Source organism: Melitaea cinxia, chromosome 22 (assembly GCF_905220565.1).
Source record: "Melitaea cinxia chromosome 22, ilMelCinx1.1, whole genome shotgun sequence".
Lineage (NCBI taxonomy): Eukaryota > Metazoa > Arthropoda > Insecta > Lepidoptera > Nymphalidae > Melitaea > Melitaea cinxia.
In genome coordinates, this window is record NC_059415.1 from 9601989 (window position 1) to 9627854 (window position 25866).

The 25866-nt window shown below is 33.8% G+C and overlaps 1 protein-coding gene across 1 annotated transcript in view; it reads right to left on the bottom strand.

Moving 5' to 3' along the window:
- Positions 1-6343: 6343 nt before the first annotated feature.
- Positions 6344-25866, bottom strand: part of LOC123664721 (ATP-dependent RNA helicase DHX30-like) — a 42593-nt gene continuing 23070 nt past the window's right edge. Inside the window, exons 12-23 of the mRNA XM_045599219.1 lie at positions 25113-25272; positions 23899-24053; positions 23254-23417; positions 21891-21971; positions 20621-20693; positions 20052-20188; positions 16072-16260; positions 15351-15515; positions 14424-14625; positions 7844-8039; positions 7314-7381; positions 6344-6561 (exon numbers count right to left, since the gene is read on the bottom strand). Of these exons, the coding sequence (XP_045455175.1) occupies positions 6363-6561; positions 7314-7381; positions 7844-8039; positions 14424-14625; positions 15351-15515; positions 16072-16260; positions 20052-20188; positions 20621-20693; positions 21891-21971; positions 23254-23417; positions 23899-24053; positions 25113-25272 (1789 nt within the window). The 3' untranslated portion in view covers positions 6344-6362. The remainder of the gene's footprint in view (positions 6562-7313; positions 7382-7843; positions 8040-14423; positions 14626-15350; positions 15516-16071; positions 16261-20051; positions 20189-20620; positions 20694-21890; positions 21972-23253; positions 23418-23898; positions 24054-25112; positions 25273-25866) is intronic.

Genomic DNA, 25866 nt, shown 5'->3' on the forward strand with positions numbered 1-25866 from the left:
GATTCCGCAAGTGTCCCGTAGTTTAGTCGTTGCAGCTGTTTTTTCACGTGTTCTTCGCGCGGTCTTGATACAGTATTATATTTGATATTATTTTATCTTGATATAGTTTTACTTTATTTGAAGAAGCAGAGTCAGGTGCAGTTTGCAGTCTCGCGATGTCCGAGCCGCGACGCAACGTAAGTGTTTTTTTTTGTCGGTCACGCGCTTAAACTAGGTCGCGAGATTGATGTGCGCTTCGACTGTTTTATTTGCCTTGTGTTGCTATGTGAATTTTAAATAATTTGTTATGTAACGTTCCTTATATGTGTTTCTTTTCTCTGCTGTCCTTCCACTGAAGATGGTATGGATGGTGTCGTTGCAAGGGTCTTATCACCAACTCTCTGTTGATCTAACTCTCAATTTATTGCGAAGTTCCTTTCTGCTTGTGTCAATGATTCAAAACTTGGGTCTTGTTACTCCGGTTCCCTTAGGGTTACGGGTTTGCCCGCAGGGTATGATATGAAAAGCACTTCCGGAAATCACTTGGCACACCCACTGTGGCGCTTGGCTCAAGATTCTATTTTTGCAGAATTTTTATTGAGAAGCCGATGTTGTTAGTGCGATGTATAAGCGTTGATTATATTTATTTATTTAAAATGTAATAAATAACTTGTTGGCATAACTGCGCTAATGTGTCGTTAAATATGCAAAAAATTCATCATTAGGGCAATTTTTTATTTTGTTGTCGATGTTGCAAAAAGGTTAATTTTAAAAAAAGTTCGTATTTGTGAGGATAAAATAACTAAGTTTGATATGTTAACAAGGAAAGTACGTAAAAAGGCAAGAAAATCTACAAATTAATCAATATTTTATGAAATAACTGAATTTTCCTTTACTTTATTGGGAGTTATTAATCCATTGAGTTACGAAATGTTAAACATTATAAACCCTATAATATAACTCAGTATGCTTAAATGAAAGGTTTTATTTTAGAAATAATAAAGTACTTTTCAGTAACCATCAAAGAAAACCAAGAAAAGAAAGAAAGATAGCTGAGTATTGATATCAGTAATTCCTTTGAGTTACATTACTGATATGGCCTAACTATTATAATTTGCATAGCTATTAAGTTAAAAAAGCTCAATATCAAATATTATAATTATCTATAAACCAACATCTTCTAATATTAAATAACAATCGTAAAAAAGTCGTACTAAACGTAGGTATAACACAAATTAATATTATTTACTTACTAAAGTAGAGGACAATTTCTCAGTGGAACGTAACAAAATTATAAGGCAATGTTCACTATGGCTACCAAAATGACTATAGATTTAAAGTTATAAAAATAAAAGTCAACTTTAAAACTAACAAAAACAATTTTATTCTTCTCATAAAGAAATTTGATTAGAAAAAAATTAAACAAACAAAATTAACGTAGGTTTTGCCTCATTTTTATCAATGTTCTTAGTCTAACTAAATTCTGAAAAGTAATCAAATTATATATATTAAAAAAAATCCTTTACTTACAATAACAAATAAAATCTCTTAATTTATTATTGCACAAACAACCTGACAGTTGACTTAGATAAGATGTTACCTACTTATTCTATCAGTCTTCAAATAATAAAGTTATTTTAAGATCAACTAATACTTATTCTCTAATCCTCGAATCATTACAATTATAATTAATCAGTCTTAGGTTTTAGGCCATACCTACTCATACCTACTCGTGCCAACTCGTCTAGGCATTATAAAAAATATTTTACTCACTTCTGCACACATGTATCACAGACATAAACATCATCAACTTCTAATTTTGAACTTGTGATGCATTTTCCACAGTAAAATAGTTCACATTTAGAACATTTCGTCATGCAATTATAAAAAAAAGATAAATATTTTTACATTTGTTGCACGACACAGTGCGTTTAATCGTCGTTTTAAGTGCTCTTGAACTTACTGGATTTTGTTCAGTTTTACTTTTGACGATCTTCATTTTATTTGGTGTTAATAATATCCTATTCTTTAATATTTCAATTTTAACTTTTTTTAGAACAGGCTCAGCAGAGGAACATGCTACCGTTGAAACACGCTTATTTCTTGGTCTCGGAGTTTCCGATTTATCATTCATCTGGATAAAAGTTTTGTCTGCAACACGGTCAGTTTCAAATGGCTTTGAGATTATAGAATTATCAAACAATAGTTGAAATTTACGGTCTGCAGTATTGTCCGTGCTAGATGTCGTAGTCGCATCGTCGTTTGCATCAAAATAGGGGAGGTCGTAAGTAGCATTTATGAGTTTTTTTTCTTCCTCATCCAGCATCAAGTCTATTACAATCCCATCTAAATCTTCTGGTGTGGTGTGTGCCGGGTAGTTATTATCATGAGCATATATGACGTCGTCAACATTTTGCAAATTTGTATCTATGTTCCTAATATCAGAATTCACGGGAATTGGTAAGTCAGCTTGATTGATGTCCACATTTTCCTTGTTAAAAGCCAGTACATCAGGAATTCTAAGTTTTGGTAAGCAGTCTAAATTGTCAACATGAATATCAGCTGCAAATGTAATCACCTCAAAATTAGAATTACATTTCTTGGCGACTTTTGGAAAAGATTTTTCTTTCTTTTTAATGTTTAGTGAATACTTGGGACAGTTTGTTCCGTCAGTTACAGCATCATCAGAGATATCAATAACTGTAGACTCGGAATTAGCAACTTCCAGGGAAGATATGTTGTTAAAAGCATGTGTTTTTGGATCAAAACAATTACACAAACCCCTATTAGTGCCACAAAAACAAGATAAATTCCTGTACTGGATGAGGCCTGGTGAACAAGATGAGAGCTGATGAATTTTCATAGTGCCAATAATCGTTTTGAGGTTTTGTGGCACAAGTTTTTGTATATTTTCAATGTCATTTTCGGGTATGTATATGATCTTTACTAAATTCATACATTTTGAAAGATGCTCGTATGCTTGTGAACCGTTCTCAACATCCCTGCCAAATGCGACTTGACGATTCAACGCTCTTTTAACAGAGGCTCCGATCCCATCAGCTACTCCCTTTCCATGACCTGCCTCGGAAAATGACCAGGTAGTATAGTCAAGTTTTAATTTTTCTGTGAATAAATTGAGCAAATAAAAATTTTTTTTTGCCTATATTGGGATGTAGGACCATCTGAATAAAAATGGATCACTTTTGTTAAATTATCTATTTTTCTCACCTCATTTATTACTGGCAACAAATGTGCCCATATCGCTGCAGGTTCATGAGAATTGTTGTCCGATATAGTACAAAACGAAAGTGATTTTTTAGCCCAATAAATCATACCGGTGTGTAACGTGATTTGATTTTTGCTGGCCCCGAAATGTGTTGCTTGTATTTCTTCACCCATTTTACATGCGTAATTTTCCGAAAAATCACAAATAATTAGCGCTTCGTGTCGTTGAAGGTTCTTAACACACTTTTGGTACTGTTTTTGCTGGTAAATCCAGTTAAAATGATGCATTTTAAATGTTTTTAGATTTTTTTCAAAACAAGACCTAAGATCAAGAATGCTTCCTACTTTTTGCAATTTGAGCGTTTTATTTTTGTTGCTAATTCTTTTGTGCTCTTATTTTCCGTTTTCGTGTATTTATGATCAATTACTTCCCATTGACTCCACTTAACCTGATCTTCTTTCTTTTCTTCCAAAGGCTCGTAGCAAATAGTCTTGTCTTTACATTCTTTACATTCTTCATACATGCATTTCTTTGAATTTATGTCGCAGCATAGATTTTTTATAACTTCCAAAACAGTGTTGAAATTCTTTAGTATTCTGTATTTCTTCAAAGCATAAAACATCAACTGCATATTGTTGTGCTTGATGCACAAGCACGTTTCTCTGTTTTGCACGGCAGGGGATAGTACATAAAAAGGTTTATATTTGTTAAAAGTTGAAAGGCTGTATTTTCCTCCCTCTTTACGATACATTGTATATAAATTACGAACTGTGTCGGTGAGATATCGAATTTGCTCCTTTTTTTTTCTAAATGTACGACATTGCTTTTTTCCGGCAGTCATTCTGCTTACGTCATCTCTGACATAAAAATTTTCAATTTCTTTACGTATCTTGTTTTCGGTTTTATTTTTATTTGTTATTCTTACCATTCCTTTTAATACTAGCAGCTTCGACACGAAAGTCTTTTTAATTATGCTCTGGATATTCTCCTTTAGAACAACATTTTTTAATGTTTGTTTTTCTTTTACGGTTTGACATTGTTTATAAGAAGTTTTTAAAGTTAATTCTAAAAGTTCTGTTCTTGCTTTCAATTTTAAGTTGTCTTTTTCAAGCGTCTGAATTTTTTTTTCTGTTGAAATTTTTAAACGGTAAAGTCTTTTTTTATAGGTATTTACTAGTTTTGTCAATTTTTGGTTTCTTTTTAAAGCAGTCTTATAATTCTTAATCAATTTACTTTGGTTTGCTATTTTTGGTTTCTTAGTACCTTTTTCTTCCTGAACTAAAAGCTGTTTTTCTTTTGTTTTTGCTTACGTTTCTGATTTCTCCAAATTTTTCGTTGCTTTTCCTTTTCCTTCTCCGTCAGATCTTAACTGTTTTGCTTTTAGATTTTACATATTCAGCGTGTTTCTTTTTAATACTTTCCAATTTTTCTGGATTTAGTTTTAGTCGTTCTCGATACCTCTTCATACGTTCTGCTGGTGTCAAAGCCATTTTTGTAAAACTTTACTGTCTAAAACAAAATTATTAAGTAATATAGTAATATTTTTATATAAAACACGCGGACAAAAGTCGTAATAATACTTTATGACACCTTAGTGAAAAATATTAATTTTACGTACATGTATCGCGCCTTTACCCTTACATTGAGTTACAATTTGTTCCACTAAGTTACAAAATTTCTCAATGGAACGTAACGTTTTGTGTGAGTATACAAAACTATTACTTAAATATTCAATGTTAAACTTGTAATTAAACTTGTTTAGCGATAATTTAGGAATAAACACAATAGGAAACCAATTGCTTTCAAGCAAGTACATAAAATCATGCAATTCACCCGAGAAAACTACGTTTTTAAATGGAACAAAATTTTTACACTGCAACACGTCTTCTCGCCCAGCCGCTAGTTTTTGTAACATAACGCTTTGCTTTCAAAATTGCGGACAAATCAGACTGTTTGAGAGTGTTTCCATTTAAAAGAAAAGGATATTATTTGGTAGTTTTCGAAGAGAGGTAAGAAAATAGCGTAACTCAATAGGAATTTCCACCTAGTTAGATTTTGTGCCCTAGAAATTAATTGTAATTAATTTTGTTTAATATTAAAATAAACGAACGTGTGTTATTAAAATCATTTTAAGATAAATATTCCTTTCTTCGGAGATATAATACTCCATCACATGCTTTTTTTAAAAAAATTCTTTAAGGTAAAACATTATGGCCAGTGTGTGGTGGGACATAGGTTTAATAACGATTTAGTAATCATAAATAAAGTATTTTTATTTAAAAAATAGAGTAACACTAATAATTTGTATAAATTCCGAAAGCCAATAAAGTCTACTACAAAGACAAAACATACGTTTAAACTAAACACTTTAAATGTATAAGAAATACCTTATGAACTGGGTAGGACATGCATAAAAATCATAGTGACAATGAAATAAAAAATTGCCCATTAACGCTTGTGAAATATGGTACAGTTAATGCTTTTGTATGATTTAATAACAATTTCCTGTTTTTTTTTTTTGTTGAATGAAATGTTTTGCAGAACTAGTTTATCTCATTTACAAGGTCGATATGATTTCGTTCAAATTATATTGTTATTTAAATTATTTAGTATCTAGTGATTTGTGCTGACGCTGGAATTGTTAACGCTCATAGCCACAGTACAGTCATTTATAAATAGCTGTACCCGCGACTTCGTCCGCGTGGAATTCAACAAAGAGTTATTGGTCAGTTCGCAGAGCTATAAAATGGAAAAAAAAAAATCTAAAATAAAAGTAGTCTAAGTTACCCTTTATTACACCAGCCATCTGCCAGTAAAAGTCCCGTCAAACTAGGTCTAGCCATTTCAGATTTTAACCGGAACGAACAGACAGAAATTGTAAAAAAAAATGTTATTTTCGTATATGTATCTTGTATACATTCATATGTATATAGTAAAAACGGTTATTTTAATATTACAAACAAACACTCCTATTTTATTATTTGTATTGTATATAGATTTATTTTTATGTCATGTTTTTGCTTTTTTTTGTGTTCATGTATTTGTAATATGCAACTTTTATGTACCAAAATTTTTTTTCTTTTTTATACTAAATTCTTATATACTAAAAAATTTCAATTGGGAGGAAGAAAACAACACTTTAATCTAAATAATCTATTTATCTACCAGTATCAATTTCTGGTACATATTCCTTATGACCTTCAACTAGGATTCTGCCTAGTGCTTTCACGAGTCTTGTCTTAAATCTAGATATTAAAGTTAAATCATCGAATTTAACTTTTCTTATATCCCTCTCTATGTAGTATTGCAGAGTTGTGTGTAGCATTTCTCTTGCTTTCAGGATTAACTCCGCTTGACTGTAAATAAAAGAATTTTTATTAGAAATTTGTCACTTTTATTTTTAAACTGCCAATATTTATATTTCTGTATTGGATGACTGGAAAACAGAACTAGTGTGTTTATTTGTTGCTTATACATGTATTATTGTTTATAGGTACTTATACTTATATATAAATCTGAAATGTTTGTTTATTTGAACGCATTAAACTCAGTAACTGCTGGTTGTCATATTTTTTTCATAAAACTAGATTGGCAAACAAGCATACGGCTCATCTGATGGTAATCGATTATCGTAACATATAGAAACCCCCCTACCTATACACCCCATTGCAAAATTGCTTGCAAGCAGTTTTACACCCCTACCTATACCCTCCATTGTAACATTGCTCAAAAGTAGTTATAGACTAACTCGTTGGCGCAGTTTGTAGTGATTTCTGCTCCGAGTGTTGTGGGTTCGATTCCCACCCTGAGTCTGGGTGTAAAATATATTTATATATGTATTATTTATAAGTATAATTATCAAAAAAAAAAAAAAAATAGCTATACCACTCGGCTATTACCCATAACACAAGCATTAAGTTGCTTACTTTAGGAACAGACGTGTGTGTATTGTGTAGATATTTATTTATTTATTAGCTGTAATCTTCTGTAAGGTCGAGGCACTACCCCAGTCGGGCTGCTGTTGTGGGGCTCTTAGTTCGTATGTTGCGCGATAGATTTGATGTTATTATATTTGTTTATTTATTTATTATAGGTAAAAACGACTAACCTAGTAGGCATGTAGATTTTGAGGTTGTGTTTTGTTAGATGTAATTCACTTGTCTCCCCATCACTGCCGTCCTGTAATAGTGAAAATTATCGATTAATTTGTGAATAGGTTTACTAAGAATAAAAAAATATAATAATTAAGGAACTACTAGCTATAGGTCATGATTTTGTTTATGCATAAGTATATCTTATAAAGTATTTCAGACCTAATTTCAATCTCTTGAGGGGAAAATTTCTAAAAAATGCTACGATATCTTTTTGTTTACTTACTTTAAATCATATTTCCATATTGATATCACAATTAAAGTTTAAATGTATATTTATAACTATTTCAAACAAAAAGTACTGAAACCGCTTGCAATAAAACTTGGTAGGTTAGACAACATTTAGAATAACATAGGCTAATTTTCGTACACATATTCATACATAATGGTAATCAAGCATCTAAAGCCACGAACCTCAGCTAGTATAAAACAAAGCCACAAACCCCAGCTAGTATAAAACACAACAATAAATATAACATACCACAATTTCACGTTTGATATCCCCATTAGAAAACAATAAAACAGTATGGGGTGATATCAACGACGTCTTGTGAACAACTAAAGCTCGTCTTTCCACTGAATGGTGTCCGCCAAAGTAGGTTAAAAGTTGCGTGTTGAGTTGTGGGGACTTTGTTATACCGTGGTTGACGCTGTCACTTGCTATATGTGCTCTCTCGCCTTTACTGTGAAAATATGAAATATGTATAATAATCAGTATAAAATTGTATGTTGGTGACATAATTAAAAATTGCGTGCATATCATATAGGCAGAAAGGCACTGCCTACCCTGGCATGTTACTAAAAATGATATATAAAACATGAACATTACAATTATTTTTGAATACATATGTTTGAAAAAGACATAAATCATAATGCAATATAAATCCGCTTCAAAAAAACCCGCCGTCATACATGCGATATCAACGCTTCGTGCGCGTCGACGACGGGCCTTTTATTAAGAGCCATTTCACAAAAATCGGTAACAATCCGCGAAATTGTAATATTTTGACGTCGTTAATGTCAGTGTTGGATGCAATAATGTAATTTATATTCTTGAAATATAATAGAGCAACCTTTGTTATAGTCCATAGTCAGATCAGAATTTTGATTTATATTATGTGTATAAAATTATTAACCTTTTCATCAGCCTCCTCCCCGGGGTAAACGGTCGCAATGTATACTTTGAAGTCCTACTTTTCAATAACCTCTACGTTGAAACCATTTTAAAAAAATACGTAATATGTGGAATATAATTTTGTTGCGCACTATCGCAGATTTTTATTCAATTTGTATCTCTATTAACCTTTTGACCGCCGTAGTCACCTATACTTGACAAGGGCTCGCGAGTCCTGTGCGCCAGCGACGTCTATAGGTGACAAAAAACCCGGACCACAAAAATATTAAATAAAATTATTAAAAAAATATTTCTAGTATTTTAATTCAACATTTATGAAAATAGAATATCCCCGCAACATTTGAGTATAAAAAACAAGTCTTTTAGAGCTACACGTACTGAGAAACATTGAAATAAAAACATGCATTTTTATTCCACGTAAATGATATGTCCAGAACGCCGAAGTCGTCTATAGTTGACCGTTAGGGATGTGACGCTAGAGGTATAAATAAATAATAAATAAATAAATATTTACAACATACACACACGGTCATCTGTTCCTAAAGTAAGCAACTTAATGCTTGTGTTAACAGCTGATGGGTAACAGCTGACTGGTATAGCTATTTTTTTTTTGATAAGCATACATATAAATAATACACATATAAATAAATATATATTATACCCAGACTCGGGGTGGGAATCAAACCCATAACCTCCGGAGCAGAAAGCACCGCTGACCTGTAGTCACTACAAACTGCGCCACCGGGCTAGTCAAAATGGTATAGATGATTTATATATTCTTTATTGCACTTTAAAAAAATCATAATTACAAGTCATTTTTGCAATTAGCTATTCAAAATTCAACTCAAACGTGTTATATTTTCTATAAATAATTTAATATTTGAATAAAACAAAAGGTAAAAAACATAAAACTATCATCAGCTAACACATAAATAGCAAATGAATAAAAAATCAAATCAACTAAAAATCAATCAAATCGCCATAATAAATCTGATATCTCAAATCTGGCGCATCTCTAGCGCGTAGTCATTAATCCGTTCTCTACACGCCGTTGTCAAGTATAGACGACACGCTGATGACGTCATAAGCTAATAGCGAGAAAACTAGTGAAGTGCAAGACGAGCGATACCTTAGAACATCGTCGCATTTTGGAAGGCGTCGATGATTTTAATAATATACAATAAAAAAAGAAAATATTTTTTTTATCTAAGGTTAAGAGCGAAATTACGATTTTCTTTCTCATTCTCAAAATCATCTGGCAGCATCAATATCATCTCTAACCCCCACTCTCATAAAAGCTTTTTTTCTAAGACCCATGTCGTGTCGTGTGTCGTGAAATATTTGATTTGAAATATTGCTACTTACTCAGTACTGTTTTAGTACTATTTGCTACCTAAGCAAAAAAATATTTAACGCATGTAAATATTTCTTTTAAACTAAGGCTGGCATCGACCGCACCGATTATATTAATTTGCTTAATCGGATCAACTACTGAGTTGGGGAACAGTGGAACACGGGGCACTATGGAACAGTGTCGATAAAAATTTGAATTCTAAACTAATCCGTGTGGTAACGCTTCGACCAATTACAGCGCGTAGGGACTCTTGAAAATCCGTAATAACTTTTTACTGGGTGTACCGATTTTGATAATTTTTAATTTTATCGAAAGCTAATGTTTATCATGTGGTCACATATAAATTTCATTGAGATCTGATATCTACTTTTTGAGTAATCTTTGATAACGCGTAGTTACTTGACTATTTTTTCGTCGATCTACGTTGTATTCGAGCAAACACAATTATTCTTGTTCAAAAGTTGAGTACTTTCTTTTTAGTAAAAAAGTTAAAGAATAGGTAAATGATATTTTTTTTTTTCATTAATTTTAATCATTTGAAACAATTGTGTGGAAAGTTCAAAAAATAACCTAAGTTTTTATAAAACTCGTTTAAAACGTTGACCTTATGGGGCACTATGGAACGGGGCACAGTGGAATACTGTTCTAATGAACCTTAAATAATAAACTATTATCTAATAAGATAATAATTGTGTTTGCAGGCAAACGAAAAAAACTAACTTCAATTATATCGACAAGTAATACAACGTAGGTAGACGAAAAAATAGTCAAGTAAATATGCATTATCAAAGATCAATCAAAAAGTTGTAATCGGGTTTGGATGAAATTTAAATGTGACTACATGATAAACATCGGCTTTCGATTAAATTAAAAATCATCAAAATCAGGGTACACCCAGTAAAAGTTATGCAGATTTTCGAGATCTCATTATAAAATCCTGGTTTCCTTGGCATGGTACTACACCGGGGTTATCTCCTTTCCAACAAAAAAAGAATTATCAAAATCGTTTCATAAACGACAAAGTTATCCCCGAACATAAATAAAAAAAATATAAAATATATATCGAATCGGTCGAATTGAGTAACCTCCTCCTTTTTTGAAGTCGGTTAAAAAATTACAAATTTGAATTAGGTTAATTTTTTTCTAAATTACTTTTCATGTCTATATCGATTCGATTCGAAATCGATATATAGCCTGCGGCTTCCTTGCGTGCGACACAGCACGTCTCTAAAGAGAGTTTCATAACCGTAGGTCAGCTGCGCCGTAGTCGTCCAGTCGTGACAATGACGTCATGGCGATAGAAAAGAGTGTTGTGCTTTACTACGATTATTTTTGTAATGTTTGTTTTTTATTTATGTTGTTGTAAGTATATATAACGAGTGCAAGATAACACAAGAAAAATATTAAAAAATAAACCTTCCTAGATTATATAAGTAGTCATTTATTGCATAAAAACCAACAAAAACAAGTCACTGTGTGGTACTCGATAATGACTCTTGGCAGCACTATTTTTTTCGTAGGTATTTTTGTTTATTTTATGCCTTGGCGTACAGGGCACGGGAATGGTTTTGAGGCGTGGCGGTCAAAAGGTTAAACGATAAAAAAAATTTAAAGTTACGAATATTTTCCAAATAAGTACAATTTTAAAAGCGATATTTTTCTTAGAAAACTAAGAAATTTTAACAAACTATCTTCATCAAAGTAAACTTACATCATTAAGGAATACAAAAAAAAATAATTAAAAGATGTAATCATTTTAAATACATTTTATATTAAATAATAAAAAGATAGTATATATTACCACGCATCAAGCTCAGTAAATCAGTCGAGCGCTAGCGTTCTTAGAGGTAAGGTCCACGCCAAATTCTGCGGAGCCGTCTCTTTCGCTCACACGCGGCAAGCGCCTGTTGTTATAGCGGATAAACGGCATTTGATACTTTTATAATAAAATATAAATAAAATAAACATATTACGAAAATGACTGTAAAATAATATAATGATAATTTCTGTAAACAAATGTATAATGTAATTTTCTTTTCTCACACTATCAATACAAATAGGCATTTCAATCTGTTTGTCTTGTTATTTGTTAATTAATATGTTTGTCGGTCTCGATGTCATAAAATGCTATTTTATTCATATCGTAAATATTAGATTCATTCGTAAACTGAAAAAACTAAATCAATTTAAAAAAAATTGTTTCATAAAATTGATTTTTTATTTTTATTTTAAATTTATTGACTGTTGTTATATAATTAATTATGTAAAAAAACATTTTATACCATAGTTATAATTTTTATTATACATCAGAAAATGATCAAGATAGTCTTTTGGTTGTCACACTATACTTACTAGCACAAAGATCGCGCGGCTCGTACGACTCGCGCGATGCGACCAAATTTACCTAAACTTGAAGAGCGTAAAATTGTGAAATGGCTCTTAAACTTCTGCCTACAGCATAATAAATGTTAGCAATGACAGTAAGACATTATATAATCCTACAATTTTATAATCGCGTTATATGGAATACGAAAAAATTATTGTTTTTAACATTGGTCGGTTAACAACGAAATTAGGCACAGGCTAAGAATAACCTGTCAAATTAAATTGTCTTGAATTCGATACCGTTTGTACTACTATAAAAAAAAAATAATTATGATTTTTGACACGGTCGCGTAATCGCAACATTCCACAGAGTAATATTGTGACAATTCACTTTTAATTTTTTGAAAATATTAATTTAATAGTGATGATAAGTTTACTTGATGATAAGTTTACTTGATGATGATAAGTTTACTTGTGAAATGATAATATAATATAAATAATGTGTGATGATGATAAGTTTACTTGTGAAATATGTAACGGAGACGTGTGTTTGATGAAAGTCAATAGTGCATTGAAATTTCAACACGTTCGATTTTACAGATAAAATAAAAATTGTTCAGGCGTATCTATTTAACACATAAATAACAATGACGTTATAATTTTTCATTTATAATAAATAAACAAGTACTTTCGTATTATCAATGATAGTGTTATCAATGATTTCCTGTTTGACGCAAACGAAATTATCAGAGTGCCGGCTTTATGACGTCACTGTGTCTATCCAGTAACTGATTTGTTTGATGTTTCATTTGTATCACTCACTCATGAGTTACCCAAGTCTAATAGGTATCAGTTGGTTGCTGTACGTTTATTTGTATGCCTGCATTATTAGTATAAATGCACTTTGCGTGTCCAATAATTTACTTGTCTGTTCTTGAAATTATCTAAAAGCCTCTATTCCCAACAAAATTAAAATAAACTAGGAAAAAATTGCGAGAAAGTAAGTGCAGAGTGGCTGTTCAATTTTTTTTTTGACTGCCTACCCTGTCTACAATTTTTATGAACTCCACTGTATAAACATGCTAAGGCATAAATATATACAGGCTGATTGACTCCTAACTACGTTCCTTCAAATGGGAGGTTCTGTAGGTGTTATAGATCATGTTTCATGTAAAAACAAAAATTTCTAGCCAACTTTTAAATTTTGTTTTATCAATTTACGAGCTACTCGTGAATATTCAAACACACAAATTAATATAAACGTTTCACATAAAACTACCCCCCAGTGGGGTATAATCTTTTGTGTGGATAAGAAATACAAATAATACAAACAAACACCCAGACTACGACCAAAATGTGTATGAAACATACAAATATTTGTCGTACAACAAGCCGTCGCTAGGACAAAAATATATTGGCTTTAAAAATGCTAGTTTTAATAAAAAATTTCTCAGAGCCAATTTAACATCTCAAGAGATCCATTTTTAACAAAACAACAAAATATTATATTTTACGAAAGGTTTATCGTTCGATATAAATTTTCTTATAGTCTACACCTTAAGACATTATTTAAGACCCTGGGTTTGAGAATATGTGGAGTGAAACAGTAACGCTGACCTGCTCTGGGACTGAGTTTTACTGCACAAAGTTGTATTTTTTTTTTTTATTACAAAGAGATAAATACATTTTCAAATGATATGGTAATAGTTCTTTAGGGGTAAGCTTCAGTCATATATTAAACTTGACACACATTTTTGAAGTAAAACATCTTTACGCACACTTGTTTTGGAGAGTAAGCTGGTGAATGATGAGAGCATTACGAAAAGTGTGATCGGGCGAGGCGAACGGAAGTTGAGAGCTAATAAGCTAGTGATTTTTGATATGATATTAAAAAAAATTGTTTAGATTTTCCTAATGTGTGGGTAACACAAAAACAAATCGTAAGAAATAAGCTAGTGATGTTTGAAAGAGAGAGTTACATTTCTTAAGTTTTACTTCAGTCGTATGCTCTAAAGCTCACACATTTTGACGTGTCAACGTCTAATCAATCGATGAACGCCGGCTGCATGCACGAAAAAGAACTCATTGTCCCGTTGTGATCATTGTACGCTTGCGTCGTATCTATCTCTCTTTCACTCAATTGGCCTATGCGTCCGAGGAGATGTTTTGTTATGACGTTATCACGTTAAACTATCGTCCGTAAACCAACTTTACAGACAACCAATTTTTTTAACACCTAAGTATTTTACTCACCTAGTAAACACAGTAACAACAGTCTTCAGTTTGCCCGTCGTTTCAACATGTTTCTTCGTGACCAGTAGCGAGTTAGAACCGGATAACAAGACAGCGGACGTCAGTTCATCGATGTCAGAGAACCGGTTAATTTCATCGAGTTCTGTCGTCCGCTCTATTAGACCGGTTTTTAATAAATGCTCCAGATGAAGTTTTGAGAGTACTGAAATTATAAAAATATATCATTGGTTTCATTTTATTACACATACGTAATTATATACAATATTTGTTTGAAAGTAAATTTTGTAATTAATATCTGTAACGCCACACCATATTACCTAGCCGAGCCTTATGACGCCACGCCATAGCCAAGCGAAAATGAGCCAAAGCCATACGGTTCGTTAACGATCTTCCGGTTGTGAGTGACATTACGTTCAACCGCCAAATAAAGAGGGTATAAATGCCCCGATTGTTGATTTATGTGATTATTCTTGTGTTAGCATTCAAATAAGTAGAAACGCTGCCAGTTTGTATAAGTGTTTATTAATAAAGTAATAGTTGTATAAAGTGCTTAAGTATTTGTTTTACCTCTGCCGTTTTATATCACTTGTTAATGTACTTTGAATGTAAAAAAGCTTTACGATTATTATTGTTATTTGAAGTAAACAAAATAAAAATAATTAAATGAAGATGGACCTATTCCTAAAAAAAATTTTTTTTACAGGCCACCCAAAATGAACAGTAATTAGAGGAGACAGAGCTATAAGAAACCAAACAATCCCATATATTATATCATACATACATACACACTTAAGTTTTCATAAACAGCTTTACTTACAAATGTTACACAAATTGTTTTTTAATTAAGTGCCTAAACCAAGTGATGTCAATTAGCAGGTAAGTGGTATGTATTTTTTAGCCCAGAGGATTTAAAAAAAAAGTACTCACACTTGACATAATTCAGCCTATCCTTCCGCAGGCCGTATTTATCGCACCATACATCCACACCTGTCCAGCCCGACTCTTTTAACGCCTGTTCGAATTCGTCTTGTATCCAGTCGACTGCTGCGTGGTCTGATGTTTTACTGAATTGACGTTTTATTTCACGTATTTCTAAAAAAAAATTATAATTAAATAATAAATTTAATATAATATTTAATTAAGTAAGAAATTACTTTTTAATGCCTTTCATTTAATAAAGTACATTAATTTTTATCATGTGTTTTATTTATCTTTTATTACTACTATTCCTTTTGTCATATGTATTGTCGTTATGTCAGTTTTGTGTCTGTAAGCAGCGCATTTTAAATATCATTCGATATTTAAATTTATAACTTAAACGTAGACAATTGTATTTTTTTTTAAATCAGTAAATAGAGAAATAACCTGCTTGGGACCCCATTACTAATATAATTAAATCAAAAACCAAGCATAATTTACCACAGATTAAAGATTCAATTAGCACATTCTGCGTAGATAGGACTAAATAAAATATTGATGTATGTCGGGTAGTTTCGAATAACTTTGTAACGTTGGGACGTCTGACACCTCAGTCCTCCCGTGACCATGGTTGCTGTAAAGTATCCGAAACGTCGGGAATCAAAAGTTAATAATAAACCGCGATAAAATCCGAAAAAAGTGTTTCATTAAATAGAGAAATAAAGCTTACCATCGCGCCTATCAGCGGAGTTATTGAACAAATCGACGCTAGCGGAATCGTGTGTGGCCACGTTGATAGCGGACAGAACGCAGCCGATAATCGCAGCGTTCAAAACGCAGCGGCCCAGACGCGGGTGGAGCGTCAGGCTGTTCAGCAGGGCGCCCAGGCGGGTCAGCTGCTCCGACGACGTCAGCGCCCCTGGAATAGTTATTAGTCTGGTGTAATGTGGCGTATCCACAAATGTACAAACTTTGTCTTTTTTTTTCTTAAGTTATTCTTAGGTACAACAAGAAAAGCATTCCATCTAATTGTATTTCACCCTATCATACAAATAAGAGTACAACTAGGTACTAAACTCGATCCGCGGCTATTCATTCTACACACGAAGCATTTTTCCCTCCGAAAACCGATTGCAACAAATGTCAACCAACGTAAGCCTATTATATGAAGGATTACGTATAATGAAATATCCTTAATCTTTATTAGACTCCGTCCGCAGATTGTTGGCATTCATTTTGATTGAGTAGTTTTTCCTCATAAGACGGGCTTGTTTGATTTGATTGGTTTTTCTTAATGCTTTCGCTTATTTTTTACGTGAGTTTCTTATAAAATACGATTGTATTACAACACATATTATATGATGTTTACAATTGAATATTTATCTAATTCTTAATGTTTTTTTTTTTATATCACTAGGTCGGCAAACAAGCGTACGGCTCACCTGATGGTAAGCGATTACCGTAGCTTATAGACACCTGCAACATTAGAAGCATCGCAAGCGCGTTGCCGACCCCATCCTATTCCCTCCCAGTAGCTCTGGTCACCTTACTCACCAGCAGGAACACAATACTGCTTGAAAACAGTATTATTCAACTGTGGTCTTCTGTAAGGTCGAGGTACTACCCCAGTCGGGCTGCTCCATATTTTGAGCAGGAAATTCCTGCTGTGCCCTACCTCAGTTGTATATCACAAAATAATCAAACCGCATTTTATGTTTTTATATTTTTTATAAAGATATTTTTGATAAATGTCAGGAATTTGTATTTTAAACTTTTCTTTATAATTTGTATTTAAAAATTTATTGATTCTATTATTCTTTAATAACCAAGTCGGTGGGGATATCGATGATTTTATCATTACTTCATTCGTTAGATAGCTCATTCTAAAGTTGATGAAACGAAAATACGTCACGATACAGAAACAGACAAATGTATAGGATTAAGTCGGCGAAAGAATATGAAACAAGACATTACAAAGTATTTTATTTTCTCGGTGGAAAAAAAATCTCTCCTAGAATACTTTTCAGAAGTTTCACTTCTGCCGTGTATGACACGCACACGCACACACACACTTTATTTGATCATGAAGGTGTCGACGATTTTATTTTTGTGTTACCCCCACATTAGGAATTCTAAACATTTTTAACCGACTTCCAAAAAAGGAGGAGGTTCTCAATTCGACTGTATTTTTTTTTTTTTTTTTTTTTTTTTTTTTTTTTTTTTTTATGTATGTTACATCAGAACTTTTGACCAGGTAGACCGATTTCGACAAATTTTGTTTTAATCGAAAGGTGGTGTGTGCCGATTGGTCCCATTTAAATTTATTTGAGATCTAACAACTACTTTTCGAATTATATCTAATAATGCGTTTTTACTTGACGCTTTTTTCGTCGACCTACGTTGTATTATACCACATAACTTTCTACTGGATGTACCGATTTTGATAATTCTTTTTTTGTTGGAAAGGGGATATCCCTAGTTTGGTACCATGATAAGGAAACCAGGATCTGATGATGGGATCCCAGAGAAATCGAGAGAAACTCTTGAAAATCCGCAATAACTTTTTACTGGGTGTATCGATTTTGATAATTTTTACTTTAATCGAAAGCTGATGTTTATCATGTGGTCACATATAAATTTTATCGAGATCTGATAACTACTTTTTGATTAATCTTTGATAACGCGTATTTACTTGACATTATTTTCGTCACCTTACGTTGTATTATACCTCATAACTTTTTACTGGGTGCACCGATTTTGACGTTTCTTATATAAATTAAAAGCTACTATTCGTCACGTGGTCCCATTCAAATTTAATTGAGATTTGATTCGTAATTTGTGAGTTATATCTAATATTGCGTATTTACTTGACGGTTTTTTCGTCACCCTACGTTGTATTATACGTTATATCTTTTTACTGGGTGCACTGATTTTGATCTTTTTTGTATAAATCAAAAGCTAATACTTGTCATGTCGTCCGTTTTAAATATGATTGAGATATAATGAGCAATTTTTGAGTAATCTTTGATGACACGTATTTACATGACGATGTTAAGACGACTGTGGTCATGTTCAATACTTTGCCACAACGCCATCTATCAAAATGTTATGAAATTACTTCGTTCACTATCGATCAAATTACAATATTCCACTAGAGTAGAGAGTAGCAGTTTATTCGTTATAAATATATTTGAGCTTTTAATTTTTGAGTTATTGCTAATACTGGGTATTTACTTGGCTATTTTACGTCGACCAAAGTTATATTAACCTCATTACTATTTTACTGGGTGGACCGATATCGATGATTCTTTTTTTAATCGATAGGTGGTGCTTGTCATGTGGTCCCATTTAAATATAATTGAGATTTGACTCGAACTTTTTGAGCTATATCTGATATGGCGTATTTACTTGACTGTTTTTGGAGTTTTCTCCTTAAGAATCGATTTTCATTTAAGGCCCCGGAATGAAAAAATTGAACAGTAAAATCTACTGAACGAATGACCTTGTTAGAGATGGCGTTCAGACGTTTTCTAATAACGCAATTAGGTTCCGATAGATGGCGTTATTGCATTCATTTATTTACAATTTGATATAGTAATAATATATTTCTTAGACTAGTAAGCCTTTTTGTGCCTATTTAGACAGTTGATCTGAAGGGGTAAACTCCAGTCGTGCATCGGAGCTGTGTGAAAACATGAACATTACATATTTTTAATAAAAAAGACATAAACCGTAATTCAATATAAATCCGCTTCAACTAAAAAACCCGCCGTAATAAGCGATGTCAGCGCTTCGCGCGAATCGACGACGGGCCTTTTATGAAATTTTTGCCTACAATCGCTAACAAAATGTTAGAAATAACAGTAGGACATTATATAATTCTACAATTTTATAATGTCGCGTTATATGGAATACGAACAAAGTATTACTATTTTTTCGTCGATCTACGTTGTATTACTCTTCGATGTAATTGAAGTCGGTTTTTTTTTCGTTTGCGAGCAAACACAATTATTGAATATCATATCAAAAATTGACCGCTCCAGCGGGATTCGAACCCGCGTCTCCGACTGACCGTGTCGGCGCTCTAGCCAATTAAGCTATGGAACGATGTACCCGCTAGAGCGAAATTTTTGATATGATGATTTTTATTTTCGGTTTAAGCGAACCGTGGAATGAAGTGAAAAAAATAAAATCGTAGGTATTAATAATAGCATGGTGTCGTCTCCTGTCAAAGATTTTCATTGTAATATGAAACTTTGAATAGTTACGGGTCTCTGTAAAGAACTCACTATAGACGGCGCCACGGTTCAATATGATATTCAAAAATGTTTATGAAGGTGTCTATTTAGTTTTATTAAAAATTTTGTTTTACTGCAAAAAGTTCATACGAATACAAAACGAAATTGAGTCTTTATGGCAGTACGAAGTTCGCCATGTAAGCTAGTAGTTTATATAGAGGAGTGCAGAATGCTATTAATTTTTTTTTAATTATGCATAAAGATACATTAAATCAAGAAAAAAAAAACATTATACACACTACCGTGTATTTGACACACACGCATATATAATCTTTTGTTTATTATTATAGAAGTATAGTCTTTGACAACAGAACCTTAATAACGTTCAAACTTATAATTTTAATTAATTATGGTCGAATTTCGACCACTGGGCGACCACTAGATTAATTTAATACCTAAAAAATATAATTACCAAGATCGATGAGATCGTTGACGGCCATCTGTACGGCGTATTTGTTCGGCGGTTCCGGTAGTTTAGACAGGAAACTTTCAACTTTTTCGTCCGGAGCGTAGGACTTACTCTCGAGCACTATTTGTTCTAGAGGTATCCTGTGGACGGTTATTTTAAAATTAATTAGTGACTAGTTCGATGGCTCAGTTTGTAGTGACCCTGCTTTCTGCTCCGTGGATTGTGGGTTCGATTTTGGACTTAATATAGGTGTAGTATATACATATTTATATCAGTTGGCTGTTTAAACAATCATTAAGTTGCTTACCCTAGGAACGACCAACCTATCAAGAATTTATGATAACAACCGGGACCGAGGGCTTAACGTGCTCTCCGAGGCACGTAGCTCCGAGGCTCAGAAGGACAGACATAAACCCGAAAATATAAATATTCATCCCGAGCGGGAATCGAACCCGTTAACCATCGGTGCTTTAGGCGACTACTCGTACCACTAATCCAGAGTACTCCAAAAATAATAAAAGATATAATCTATTAGGCAGTTTCAATTTTAATGTATAATAAAGAGACAATACCTGAGTATCTCAGGCGTTGTGTACGGAGCGAGCTCCATTTCCTTGCGTTCCGTGTACATTTTGTAGCAGTAGCCTGTGAAGATATTTACATATGAATTAGTACTCCTTATATAATTGACTGCACTATCGTGTTGTATTTGTTCATTCATTCATTCATCCAGAATAATGGGCACAGATTATTGAGAATACGGCATCAATAGACTTTTAAAGGTCGTAGAAATAGTAGGAATTTTATAGTTAGCCCGTAACTAAGAACAACACAAACGTTCAGAGTACAACAAGTTTTGCATTTGTTCCCAGAAACTGACACACCGACTTTTATGTAACTATTAATTAGTTTGCACAAATTAATTATCAAAAGCGTCTAGGTTAAACTATTAGCAGGATACAACATCTGCAGCGTGCCAAGGCAAGACTGCTTTAGCTGCTTTTTTTCGATTTGTAAAGTGCTTTAGCCCTATCGGCCTTTACAGCGTCACTGGTGAGAGGGGCCGGGTACTAAAGACACCAGCCGTGATAGAAGAAGGGGAGACCTCTGGGAGGGCTCGGGGAGGCCTAGGCGCGTGTGAGCTTTAGCTGCGGTTGCTCCGGTTGTGTTATACACGTTAGAATGACTCGAGCAATATAATGAGTGAGGGTAGGTGACTATCGAACGATGTGCTAGGTGTGACGCCACCGGTCGCCACGGTCGGTGTATCTGTTGTTTATAAATTCCTTGCTAGTTGTGTATTGCCTACGGCAGCGCAAGTGCTGACAAATATGCTATATATATGCTGTCTTTTTCGTTTTCAAATAAAGAAAATGGCAGAATGCTTATTGTCATAATACAAGTAATCTGTTTGTTTTTAATACAGTTTCCTGCTGTTATACTCTACTTCATACTCAATTGCCTTCGGTAATATGTAAAGCCCTACTCAAGCACAAGCGGCCAGGCATAGACACAGAATTATTCTATGGTTCAGACATTTATATGGTCCACAGTTACACACAAATATTGATCATGAGTGGATTTTTAGCCGATTTAAAAAAATAAGGAGGTTCTCAATTCAATCGAATGATTAGCCATAATATTTTAATTTTACGTAACACATATAAACTACGAAATACGAATACGGACTGAATACATATAAAGTGGACAAGTCGACAAACGACAAAATATGTACATTGCCCTTGGCCGAACAAGTTTGCCGAGCGCTGCTATATGCTATATAAGAACGCGGGTGACGCCGCGAGATACAGCTAGCGTTAGGTATAAAACAAGCCATCTCACCCGGCTTCACTCGGCCCGCTCTACCGGCCCTCTGTTCTGCTCCAGCTTGAGACACCCAAACGGTTTCTAATGTTGTCGAACCTGTAAAAAGTTATAATAATACGATTATTCACAATAGGCATACATATATAAATAAAAAATGAATCGCTAAATAAAGGTTCATCATCATCATCATTTCAGCCTATCGCAGTCCACTGCTGGACACAGGCCTCTACAAATGGCGTGAACTCATGTGTGTTGCCCATAGTCACCACGCTGGGCAGGCGGGTTGGTGACCGCAGTACTGGCTTTGTCGCACCGAAGACGCTGCTGCCCGTCTTCGGCCTGTGTATTTCAAAGCAAGCAGTTGGATGGTTATCCCGCCATCGGTCGGCTTTTTAAGCCCCTAGGTGGTAGTGGAACTGTGTTAAAATAAATAACCGCCTCTTACGACACCCACTGGAAGAGATGGGGTGACCATATTCTTTAATGCCGTAGCCACACAACAAATAAAGGTTATCTGGAAGAAATAGCTCTTTAGCGATAAGATCGCCTTTGTACATTTTTTTTTAAATATATAGACTAGCGCTTGACTGCGATCTCACCTGATGGTAAGTGAAGATGCAGCCAAGATGGGGCGCGCTTGCCTAGAAGATGCCTATTCACTCTTGATTTGAAGATACCCAAGTTATAATTAGTTGGAAAAACGGAAGCCGGAAGGGCATTCCAAATTGTTCTTGGCATCTTGTTCTGTATGTTTTCTATATGTGTCTGTATTTCGGTGTTCTATGAAGAATAAATAAATAATATGTTACTTTTTTTTTCAAAATTTTGCAATGCTTTGCAGGTTTTTACGAAACAAAATGTAGTTACAGCTATCTCGCAACATACGAATTAAGAACCTACATTGCGACATTAAAGTTATCGGAAGATTGAAGATATATACAAGAATCCGAAAACAACCATCGGGGCAGTAGCCCATCAGACGCAACACCCGTCTGGTCGGAGGATCATCCCTTTACGATGGTGAATGAAGAGTTTTAAGCCTATTCCTCACGCCCCCCAAAAAATATCAAGCAAATAACGCTAATATTTAAAAAATAATAATAATTAGAAAATTTATGGTTATATCAACTTTATACATTTGACAATTCACGAGACAGATGACGTTTATGGAGTTCAAATAAGTGAATAACTATCTATTACATACAAAGACGGTCGACTGATATAGCTACATAGCTGGAATTATACTTACAGATTTATACCCACATTCAGGCAGGGATCGAACCCAAACCTGCAGCAAGCCGGGCCATTAAAACTGCATTAATATGCTAATCACAAGTAATTAGTAATATATAAAAAAAATACAAATATAAATTCATACCAGTGATTTCATTGATCCTGTTTTCCTTTTGAGCTCCACCGTCTATGACGTGAACTACGTCGGGTATAGTTATTGATGTTTCAGCTATATTAGTGGCTAGTACTATCTTGCGGATACCAGGAGCCGGAGTTGCGAACATTTTGGTTTGTTCCTCTGATGATAAACTATGGAAAATGCGGTTTTTATGAGTCATTACATTTATATATTACTTATATTAGTGGCTAATACTATCTTGCGGACACCAGGGCACGAAGTTCGGAACATTTTTGTTTCATTCTCTGTTGATAAACTGTGGACATACAACTCCGGTCTAAAGTATTTAGGCTTTATACAGATTTTTTTTTGTATTTTATGGATTTTCATATCAATTAGAACCAACAGCTATTTTTTTTATAACATTAAATAAATAGTTTTAATACATTTTCCACCCTATGCAAAATAAAAAATCAAAAAAAATCCGTCAAACTGTGTAAACAACATATATTAAAAAATATTACTTTTTCGTTTGTTATAATTATATTATGAAATTGTATCGAGGATTAATATCATACAATTTTTAACCGGAAAAGTATGCGCCAAGTATTTAATTGACAATTCACAAAGGGCACAGATAAACCAAAAGATGTAGTTTTATTGTGAACTCACCTAGAATGAACAGGCAATATTATGTGTAATGTTGAGTCTTCGTATAACTCGTCGAGTAACATCTTCGTTTGTTTAATTTCGGCCCAGCCGGGCAGGAACACTAGTATTGCGCCTTCTTGTTGAGTTTCGGCAACGGCTTCTATCACTTCCACAATCTGGAAAATTAACAAATTTATTTATATTGAAAACCCTTTTTTATTTCATTTTTAATTAGTCAAAAAAGGAGGTTCTGAGTTCGACGGTACTTTTTTGTGCTGTCAACTTATTACCGAGTGTTGAATTTGATCATTATTTCTATGTTCCAAAGCTGGCTTGTCATGTGGCTACATTTAAATTCGAGTGACATTTGAAAAAAAAACTAATATTTACATCGACAGCAGGATTTTCCTGCTCAAAATATGGAGCAGCCCGACTGGGGTAGTACCTCGACCTTACAGAAGATCACAGCTAAATAATACTGTTTTCAAGCAGTATTGTGTTCCTGTTGGTGAGTAAGGTGACCAGAGCTACTGGGGGGATTGGGGATTTGGTCGGCAACGCGTTTGCGATACTTCTGGTGTTGCAGGCGTCTATAAGCTACGGTAATCGCTTACCATCAGGTGAGCCGTACGCTTGTTTGCCGACCTAGTGCATAAAAAAAAAAATAAGAACATCATTGGCGAAATCATCTGTGCTCATTTGGCTCACTCGCTCTTTAATTTTCTTGTATACAAATTTTGTCTTGACAATAAAGGAAACGACAAATAAGTAAATATACAATTTTTTGCAGTATGTTGTTCATAACTGAGATACACAGGAGGCAATTTCCTGCCCAAAATATGGAGCAGCCCGACCGGGGTAGTACATCGACCTTACAGAAGATCAGAGATAAATAATACTGATTATATGCGATGATGTGTTCCTGGGATGAGTTAGGTGACCAGAGCGAGGGGGCGGGGGTAGTCGGGGTAGATCGGCGACGCGCTAGCGATGCTTCTGGCGTTGCAAGCGTAATATGAGGCGTAAATATGAACGTCTGTGAGGATGTATGTATTATATATGTTTGTTACTCTTTCATGCAAAAACTATTGGACCGATTTTAATAAAACTTGGTTCGTAGACAGTAGGTCAAGAATAACACATAGGCTACTTTTATCCCGACATTCCCACGGGATCTGAAAATACGTGGGTGAAATCACGTGGTGCAGCTAGTTTCTACATATAAATCAACATACCTCTTGACAATTAACCCGAGGCTTTTTGTAATCTCCATAGGAGTTTTCTAAGCTGTTGGGCAGGTCCAAGTCGAATTTCCGTCGAATATCCGGCAAGTGCAACTCTTCCACAGGGTACGTCTTTCCCGGTACTTCTATTATGGGGCAGTCGTCGAAATAGCTGGCATAAGAAGTATTTCAAAATATTAAAATAAATGTTATGAGAGTATTGAACAAACTTTAGACCACACGACTGAAGTAAAACTTCTGCACAATAATCCTGCACTGTATCTTAGATATAAGAAACATGTATTGAGAGAAAAAGAGAAAGAAAATTTGTGCTCGCATCTCTCTCTCTTGCTCCATTCGCCCGATCACAATTTTTATAACGCTCTCGTCACGCATACACCAGCTAACTCCCCAAGCCAAGCGTACGTAAAGAAGTTTTACTTCAAAAGTACAATTTAGAAATTTTATTTTCAGAATAGCGCCCGTTTTGAATTTACTAAGGTACTAAATTTTAAAAAGTAAAAAAAAAATTACAACCTTGAAATTATTTCTTAAGAAATTACATCATATTAGACTCGGTTGAAAGAGAATTAAATCGATTCCAACCTGCAGTGAAAACATATAAATTTTGTTTAAAACCTTTATAAACTTGGTAATCACTAGTGATGTGCCGGATCACCAAAAATGCATATCCACGGATACGGATATTTAGCGTCAATATCCGCGGATACGGATCTTTATTTATTCACTCAATCGGTGTTGGCGC